General features: G+C 34.8%; 1 protein-coding gene across 2 annotated transcripts; it reads left to right on the top strand.

The window, feature by feature from the left end:
- The first annotated feature begins 4968 nt into the window (after positions 1–4968).
- On the top strand, positions 4969–9522 carry psmg3 (proteasome (prosome, macropain) assembly chaperone 3). 2 transcript variants are annotated; one of them, XM_074656061.1, is made up of 3 exons: positions 4969–5127; positions 6476–6704; positions 8651–9522. In XM_074656061.1, the coding sequence occupies exons 2-3, from the start codon at positions 6486–6488 to the stop codon at positions 8801–8803; spliced, it is 372 nt and encodes a 123-aa protein (XP_074512162.1). In that variant the 5' UTR covers positions 4969–5127; positions 6476–6485; the 3' UTR covers positions 8804–9522. The 2 variants fall into 2 exon arrangements, with proteins under 2 accessions (XP_074512162.1, XP_074512161.1); XM_074656060.1 differs by having other exon boundaries at positions 4975–5133.
- Positions 9523–10228: the final 706 nt, after the last annotated feature.

Raw genomic sequence — 10228 nt, 5'->3', positions numbered from 1 at the left:
TGTGTGTGTGTGTCAGAATTTGTGACTATATGGAATGTACTGAGGCATGAAGATGCCTTTTTGCCCCCATATGAGCTTTTCTCTGGTTTTACAAAGCAGGTGTGAGGAAAACGTTTCACTGACGATCTGATATTGAGGTAGTTATTATTCAAAACGTGTAAAGAGACAAAAATGAGCCCGCATGATATGTATTCAGTGCGTACCAGAGAGACTTGATGAGAGAAACAAATGCAGTAAAATTTGAAGATGAAATGCAGGTTGGTGATGGGAGCTGTCTTGTCCAGCAAATGCGTTATTTTCGACGTTTTGACACCGAGTGTCTGTGGTGAGGCAGACGGAGACGGAGAAAATGCTTGACTAGTCATACAGACACAGAGATAGGATGTGTTTTTAAAATTGAAAACCCTTAAGCACCATCAACTCTTTTGGAAATGTGTGACAGTAAACGTTTCTTTTTCTCTTTGTGACGCCAACGCTCAACTTTTGGGATACAGCTGGCGTTTGTAGCATGTTTATAGCCCAAAGAAAGAACATGAAACAACATTTCAAGGATGTTTTCCAAGACAGTTTTAAAGTGCATCTGGTTCTTAAATTTGACACGTTGAGGTGTCATCCAAAGTACATGTTGATAAGTACAGATCTACTCACATAACCAACAACTAAAATTAAACTCCTGCCCTCGTTTTGATGTGTAATCCAAAGATATCAAGGCCCTCCAGTGTATTTACTGTAGCTTCAGGGCTACTACTGTTACCATGACTGATGAGTTGGAACAGGTTGAAGGAGAAAGAAGAGAAAAGGAAGAATACAAAACCTCTGATTTGAAAAACATCCAATAAGTATTCTCAACCAGTACTATCTTCACATGAATCACATTATAATGAATTAAACTACTCCTCATTTCTCCTGGAAACAGCTCAAGGACCCTTGAACCCCTGAAACAGCCACTGTGACCATTAGTGTGCGTCTACTGTAATTCATTATGCAAAACAAGTCCTTAGTAATTCACAAAGAAATATTACATGGAATGAGTAATATGAAACTCATTACACATTTTCTATCATAAAGACCTACTCATGATCCTCTTTATAAAGCTGGTATGAGATATCTTTTCTTCGTAGTTCCGTTCAGTTCCTGAACAGCAGCTGATGGCAATGTTCAACCAAAAGCGCAATTATATGGAAAATGAAGGAAAGAAAACATTATACAACCATACTTGCGAACCTTGAGATCTCCTCCACCGGGAAAAGACATTTGGTGTAGCTCTGTTGCCGTCCGGACAGAAAGGCTTATGGCTTATCCACGCTGTACAGTGCCATGAACCTGTTGAGATAACGAAAAGGGAAAAAAAGGTGTGAAAATTTGCCATAAATCTGGAGAAATGCAGGAGAATTGCGCCATGGGAGGAAACCGGGAGAGGGCAATGAAAATTGGGAGAGTTGGCAAACAAAATCTTCATGAATATGTCACGTAGCTTTTACAAAACTGTCCTGGTGTGTTTTGAATAGGATTGTAACGGTATACCAGTCTCAAGGTATATAGGAAAGTAGACGGTTATCATACCGTGTACATGAGCTTATTTGCAGTATTGTGAGTGTGTGAGTTAGTTAGTTAGTTAGTGCTGATGGCATGTAAACTAACATGCTTTAAGACATATAACATATTGTAGTTGCATGCTTTTTTCAAATCAGGTTTATGATTCTGTTACTTATTATAATTCAATTTCCCTTCGGGGATCAATAACGTCTATCTATCTATCTATCTATCTATCTATCTATCTATCTATCTATCTATCTATCTATCTATCTATCTATCTATCTATCTATCTCTGTTATCATTCCTTTAAGGGACATTGCTGATGAATATAATACTAATAATAATAATAGTATATATATACCTTGATACCGTGATATTTTCTGAGACGGTTATCGTGTTACCGTGAAAATCTCATACCGTTAAAACCCTAGGTTTAAATTATGATGTGTAAAAGGTGTCAAGGGGGACATGTTGTTGTTTGTTTATTTGTATGTGTAGATTTCTTCTCTCAAGACTGAATAACTAATTCTAATTCATTACAAGGTATAGTATAATGTCATCATTAATTAAGCATTCTTCATTACCTTGCTGTGGCCTTTCAAAAACATTTCTGTGCATTGCTAGATCACATGAACATACTATCACATATTCTGTGACAGTTCATGACACGAGCTACGGTGAAATATTCTATATTGATATTATTTGCATTACTGTTCTGTTGAGATCAAAATGATCAGTCAAGGACACAGATGGTCAGCCAGGGAGTATGGGGAGCGGTCCAACCAATTTCATACCTACTGCTGCCTACTCAGAGTGCATAACAATTCCGCTGAGCCGGCTCTATTTGACATTGTGAGTGTGTCATGTTCATGGGGATGGCTCCTTTTGGATCAGTCAGCCTGATGCAGCACTTGCAGACATCAGTGGAACCTCACATCCACCTGAAAAAAAAATCTCATGCAAGCACTTTTGCTAACAGTGAAAATCCCTCCAACACTCGCCTCTCCTGTAGCTGTAAATGCAGATGTGACTGCTGCTGTCATTGGCCAATGTGTAGTCAAAATGGAAAAGTCTTCCTAAACTGTCCTTACATAGCCTACATATAGCATTTAAATGTAGTTCAAATGTCAGGCCAATATCCCTGCTGGGTCAGTTTTTCACCCCACAAGGTCAAAAATACACAATTTATGGGCTATTTATACTTCAATTTCCTTTGTTAATCATAAACGTCTTTGCACCACCAGATACAAGCAGTCAAGAAAAGTTTCTCCTGTCCCCTCTATCTATTGTAAAGTGCCACTATTTAATGAAACTCACTGCTAAAAATAAGAATGACAATGAAAAGCAAGTCTTTATCTGCTCCTAAAATTAAAGCTCCATTGACAGTTAATTAGAAAACATCTTGCCTCTGTGGTTTCTTGCTTTGGAAGATTTGTTTCTGTTCCTTAATATTGATTGAAATACCAGGGCAAAGGATCGGCTTAATTTTAAACTCTTGATAATACTTTATTAAAGTTCAGTTGAGTCAGCCTCACTTCATCACAGTCATTTCCAGGAAACTCACTATGCAGATTAATGGAATTCCTCACCCACAAAATGACCATTTGTATATCAATTACTCACCCCATGTTACCTTGAATTCTTGAAGAAAACTTTTTCTCGCATGCCTCCACGGTGAACGGAGAATCAAAAAACGGAGAAAAGTCTTGATGAATTGAAGTAAATGGGGGCCGCGTTTAACAGCAGCAAATCTATATCAAATATCATGCGTTTAAAAACTCTCACACAACTCGTGCAGTATAATCCAAGTCTTGTTTGGCAGTTGCATGCTTACTACTTCCCAAACACATGCATCTTTGCTAAAACCTTATATTTAAAGGAACAGTGTATAGCATTTAGGGGGATCTATTGGCAGACATTGAATATAATATTAATAAGTATGTTTTGTTGTATGTTAAACGCAGGCCCCATTTACTTCAATTTATTTTGATTCTCCGTTCACCGTGGAGGCACGAGAGAAACTGAAAGTTTTCTTCAAGAACTCAAGGCAACACGGGATGAGTAATTGATATTTAGTGGGTGAAGTATTACTTTAAGTATAATTATGCACTGCAGAACAATGCTGGAAACCTTGAATATTATTTATGAGAAAGACAAAGTGCACTTAAGTCTGTTAACCTTCAAGTATCCAGCAAACTTCAGGCAAAAAACATAAAATTCCACTTCTAATTAATTTTAATTACTGTGATTCTTTGGTGAACCTGTAAGGAAGGTGCATTGATTCCAAGGACAGAAAACAATTATTAAAACATAAAATGCCAGGAGCAAATCTACTTTAAGGGACAATTTCACTTTTTTTCCCAGCTCAGACTTAACATAAACCCTCATGATATTTGTTCTGAGACACTATTTATGCACAGATCATCATTTAAATATTAATGGTAACAACAGTTCTTTTGATTTTGGAAGGCGAACAAGTATCAAGTTGACAAAACACATCTAATCATGTTTTTACTTTATTAAAATGTATAGACCTTTATTCCGTATTCTCAGTTTTTCATTCAATTTCATTCAATTAGATATTACCTGGGATGTTGTCAAAAAAATAGCCATTAGTGTAAATGGATGTTTCACACCCCAAAAGCCGTTTTCAAAAGGGACCTTGTGGGCAATCATCTCAGTGCATTAAGACTAATGAATGGACAACATGCAAAGTCTCTCCTCAGAGTTTATGAAGAACTGAACATACAGTATATGATGATAACCCCTAGAGCTACTATGGAAGAGTGCAGTCTTATTATTTATTTATGCATTTCTTTTTTTGTTCCTTTAATTATTTTATGCCCTCTTTTATTTTTGTTATTATATTATTTTTTATAATTTAAGTTATCTTTCCTTTCCAATTGTGCCTTGTATGTTAGAAGTATTGAGTTTAGATTACAATGCCTTAATGTTTGACAATGAATTATCTTCAATAAAAATAAATAAAATTAAAATAAATAATTAGACTGCACTCTTCCATAGTAGCTCACCCCTAGAGCTACTATGGAAGATTGCAGTGTTATTATTTATTTATGCATTTCTTTTTTGTTCCTTTAATCATTTTTTACCCCCTCTTTATTTTTGTTATTATATTATTTTGTATAATTTAAGTTATCTTTCCTATCCAATTGTGCCTTGTGTGTTAGAAGTATTGAGTTTAGATTACAATGCCTTAATGTTTTTAAATGAATTATCTTCAATAAAAAATAAAACATAAATAAATAATAAATAATAAATAATAAATAATAAATAAATAAATAATAAATAATAAATAATAAATAATAAATAATAAATAATAAATAATAAATAATAAATAATAAATAAATAAATAAAAATCCTCATGTAATGTCTCATTTGAGCCAGAAACTAACCCGGAAGTCAGTCCTGACTTACGTTTCTACGTCATCACGCAAAGAGAGCTTACGCCAAACAACGCACGTTTTGGTGTTGGTGAGTGACAAAGCTCCACCAGATCGCTACTGAAGTTGCTCAAAGTGAAGTGTCTCGGTGCAGAAGGAGCTTCAGTCTTTGCCCAGACGAAGAAACAAGGTGAGGGTATATATTTATTCTACACAGACGCTGAAACATGTGTTCACTGTCATGACAACTGTGTTACAACTGGAGCTAACAGTTAGCTGTTGAGCTAACAGTTAGCCTCTGCATGTCAGTACTCATCGCCTCTGTGGAGCTTTTCTTTCACTACCCTGCTGGAAAGTAACTCTTAAGTCGATCTTAAAATGTCTCTGCAGGTGGTGGGGTGTGGATTTAAGTGAGGACACTATTCTCTAATACTTCTGCGTATTGCTTTCTGTACTTAGCTGCTAACAATGTGCTGCATCAGAGTCTGAACATCACAACTAGTTTGAATCATGAAGCATGTTGTCTTCATTTAGACGTGTTTTGCAAAACAACTGAGAGGTTTTATGTGTAAAGGTAATGTATTTAAAATCTGAAAATGCACAATAGACTTATCTGAAGGATGCAGCAGTCCTTATAATATGATAGATAGGTAGATAGATAGATATAGTAGATAGATAGATACAGTAGATAGATAGATAGATAGGTAGATATAGTAGATAGATACAGTAGATAGATAGATATGACTGGAGAGGTATTTCCTTTCCATTTATGCAGTAACATTATTTGCAGTTTTAACTGTAGGTCGTTATATAACAAACCTACACCAATTAAATGTTATAACTAAAGAATAGTGTCATTACTTCCACAGTTACATAAAACACATGTCTGTGGTGTTAATTATATAGAACTGAAATGATAAGTCGATTTTTGATTAGTTGTTTTGACACTAAATTATTTGGCAACTGTCATTTTACAAGAAAAAAATGACAAAACATTTGCTGTACCACCTTTTCAAATGTGTTGTTTTGATGCTTTTCTTTGTCATATATGATAGTAAACCAATGTGACAGTGACAGTTTGGAATTTTGGTTGCCACCAAGTTGTAATGGCAATATTTCACTATTTTCTGACATTTTATAGCCTAAATTATTAATCAGATAAATTTAGGGCTGTCCTAAACACCATTGTTTGGGCTTCATTCTTCGGTGAGAAATATTCTAAAGTATTCAGAGCTTTGCAGTGCGGCACAGCGCAGCAGGCTAACATGTATTTCTGTCTGTGGGATTATTCCTTATTTAATGGACTATTTTGAGATATATACTTTGTCATTAAATACATACAAAAACAAAAACAAAAGCATTCAAATACTGATTTGGAGGTCGATTGCCATGGCTATGGTCGAAGCATTCGGGTCAGCCCTAGATAAATTATAAACAGTGAAAATAATTGGCAGAATTATCAATAATGAAAATAATCCTTAGCTGCAGCCCTACAAATAATCCTTGTGTAACCTTTTCTGTTTCTATTCCTTCTCCAGGATTAACAAAATGTCGTCTACTGACCCCATCATCAAAACGAGACAGACAGAGAAAGAAGTCAATGGGATTTCGACACAGGTCGTCTGTACAGAGTTCAGCAATTACATACTCGTAGTTCTCACTCAGTACGGCAAAATGGGGACATTGATATCTGTCACACCTGACTCCAGATCTAATGATATCAGCAAACCGACGTTCACCACCAAAATACTGCTGGGCAAAGACGAGGTACGCTGGATGATTTGGCTCAGATTAATATTGTATCAGTGTGTTATAGACTTGTTCACAGGACATCAGACAGACTTGTTGCAACACAGGGTAACTCATTTCATGCTGTGAAAGGGCAGATAAGATTGGTTCTGAATTGCTGTGTTGGGAGGGGAGAAATGAGACGTGTGTGCAGGGATGGAGTTCAGTGGTCTGTTAAAGTTTGCACAAGGAAACCTATTTCAGCTCTGCATTAGCATGCAATTTTTAACAGGCGTATAGTGCTAGACATGGATCATCAATAGAGAAATGAAGTATAATTATGTTTGCTTGTGGAATTGACAATACAGGGATTTTTGCACTTTCTCGTAAAGTGTGTGGTTTTAGAGTCGGGGAGAGTTGCAGTGTTGAAGCACCATAACACAGACTGAATGCATGATTATGATTGAATACTGTTATGTAATTTTATTAAGCATTATGTCATCAGCCGAGTCTTCATCTCTGTTGTTGTCATCTTTACTGGATTACACAGCAGCCAGATAACCTGCGACAACCACATCAGGGGTTTCATTAAAATATAATCACATTGTAAGTCATATTCTAAGACGTGCAAACGCTGCTCACTTTGGGAGAACTTCACAAAAAGTAGATTACTTTTCTCATGGTGTGTGTGGAATATAGCCCAATCAATAATGCTGCATGGCAGTAAAGGCAAGTTATAACTATTTACCTTATAAGCGATGGCAGCAGCACAGAATGTGATTGGAAAAGTTTTTTTTTTTCTGGCCAACTTGTTCACAGTATGAAATGATTTGGAAAGTGAGCTGATATCTATCAAACCTCAGTGTGTGAAGATATGGAACAATTATTTGCTAAGATAAGATACCCTAGGTTAATGAGGTACTTTTTTAAACTAATAGATACTTCCCCTGTTAATTACTTAACATTAAGACAGTTATTTTTTTGTATTCTAAGTTTTCTTTAATTTTATGTTTAAATATGTGAATGAGGCATTATCTTATTAAATATGTGCTAATTTGCATAACTTTCCAGAACAGTAATCTGAACATTGGATAAAGCCAGGTTCAAAATTCTTGTTTCATTTTGCTAACATATTAGAGTCAAAGGTTTATACGAAGGGAATTTGGGATATATTTTTAGAGATAAAGTGTTCTATAAATCAGTCTATGAATGAGATATGAACAAACCCCTCAGTAAAAACCTTCAGAATATAGATAGGAATGAAACTGGAAAGTTTAGTGTATTTAAGTGCTACTGAAGTGGAGATTTCTGGCTCAGAGTGAGAAAAAAAAACTAATTTTGAGAAAACGGTCTTGAAAGATATCGATGTAAAAATCCACACATTTTGAAGACACTACATATGAATAAGGTAAAAAATGCTGACTAATAAATATCACCGCGAAACCCCCCGTTGATTACTTGCATTAAGTTAATTATGTTTTTGTATTACAAGTTTTCTGAAATTATATGTTTAAATATGCAAATGATGCGCTATCTAATGCTAACTTTTGGTGAATTTAGGAGAAATCTACAGACGCAAATAGAAAACGTAGTAAAATAAACACCTAAATGTGTATTTTGGATGTTATCTTTCCACTAGTCTGAAAGAAGACATGTTATGGAAGCAAAATAACTCAAAATTGACCATTGTTTTCTCGCCGTGGTGTCTCACCTTAAAGAAAAGAACATGTTTATAAAGGTTGAAAATTGGTTTGTGTGCTAAACAGAACAGAAGATTATTGATGTACAAACAGAGTAAAGGGATAAGTGTCTGAGGAAAGTGCTACAGGCATAATTTCATCATTTTATCAGTAGAGTTTCACAGGCCTTTTCAAATACAAGTCATTCATGTTCATTAATTCATTTTCTTCTGACACAAACATGTTACATTGCCAGCATTTCTGTGTGTCATTATCTAAACGTCTGATTTGTGTCTCTCTTTTCAGCCACTGACACATGTTTGTGCCAAAAACCTGGCAACTTTTGTGTCGCAAGAAGCTGGCAACAGGCCCGTCTTACTGGGACTGGCACTCAAGGATTCCTCCATAGATTCAATAAGACACATGAAAGAGATCATCAAAAGTTGTCAAGTCTGGTAGGAAATCAACATAATGGACATGAAGCCTGGAGGCTTGCTGAAATACAGGCCTTCAGGATGCCCCCAATGTCACATTTTTCTTTTTGTTCTTTTATTTTTAAACTGAAAGGACTTTGCTATTTCCGAAATGCCAGTCTGTGATTTTAAAAAACCTTGAGACTTGTGCTGCAACAATATAAATGTATAAATCCAATTTCATTGACTCAGATCCTTTTGATTTTTTGAGCCATTGAAGAATGTTTTCTTTGCAAAATGATAACCAATAGCTTCGGTTTCATTCATTCATTACTGTATGAAATATGTGTTGACCTTACAGTTTTTGTTTGTTTTGAATTTGTTTGTTTGTTTATTTTTGTATTTTATAAAATAAAACCAGTCACTTCTAAAGCGTCTTTTTTTCTGTCTTTGAAACAAATATAACTCAAGTATCACAAATATTCTCATCAAACTGGAAAATCGGGCTTTGCATTTCCTCTCTAATCTGTTTGTTTATCAATTACTGCTGTGTACACTTGTGAAAAAGCAGTTAGACAGTCATTTAGAGTCATTTTCAACACATTTGAAAGCAATGCATTCTGTACTAGCAGTGTGTTACTGCAGATCATGACATAATGCACTGAGCAATGAGCACTATTATTTCAGATACATCGGCTGTCATGAATATTGCTTTAGCATCCTCAGAATTGTGTAAAATGTCATAAATAAAATTAATTTGTAATATGTGGGAGTCATTTGGAATCATTTATGTGTGATTGGTTTTGATAAAGGCCTTAACTTTGTAAAGCTGATTTTATGTGTCACTTGTTTGTGTAACATCAAGCTATTAAAGCGTAGATATACAGTATAACCTGAATACATATGCCAATTATGAATCTTATATTCCATGTTTTACTGTGCTAGAGAGGTGTTCATTCAACTTTATGCTTGATTTTCTATTATTTCTGAGTTTGTGTTTGATTATATTCGATTGCAGTAGCCCATATACAGTATGTAAATAAATGGCAATACAATTAGATATGCAATTTTTTAATTGCATATCTTTATATATATTATTGTCTGTCTATTATTATATTTATACATATTGCATGTCTTTAAAGTTCGCTTCTTTGGTTAAAACATAATCTTTTTTTATAGACAAAGTTATGATAAACAAGAAAAATCAGGTAAACAATAGCACCACATACAGAACAGATACAAGTGATACAATACAATGATAATAACTGTATTTAACTTTATTTATATGGCACCTTTAAAAATAGAGTTTACAAAGTGCTTTGACAGTCAAAGCAAGCAAAAGCAGGATACAAGGCAATATGACAATAAAAAGCCAAAAACAATGAGGCCAAACACAATACAAAATAATAAATGAAAATAAAAAGACGATAAAACGATGACATAATAAACACATATAAGGAGCATAAAATTA

Source organism: Sebastes fasciatus, chromosome 13, assembly GCF_043250625.1.
Source record: "Sebastes fasciatus isolate fSebFas1 chromosome 13, fSebFas1.pri, whole genome shotgun sequence".
Classification (NCBI taxonomy): Eukaryota; Metazoa; Chordata; class Actinopteri; order Perciformes; family Sebastidae; genus Sebastes; species Sebastes fasciatus.
This window is presented reverse-complemented; position numbering and strand designations above follow the sequence as displayed.

What these genes read in the sequence shown, in the direction of transcription:
- psmg3 (XM_074656061.1), top strand. Translation starts at nt 6,486, where the DNA reads ATGTCGTCTACTGACCCCATCATCAAAACGAGACAGACAGAGAAAGAA. An exon ending in TACTGCTGGGCAAAGACGAG is followed by an intron (nt 6,705 to 8,650) that starts GTACGCTGGATG and finishes CTCTCTTTTCAG; the next exon opens with CCACTGACACATGTTTGTGC.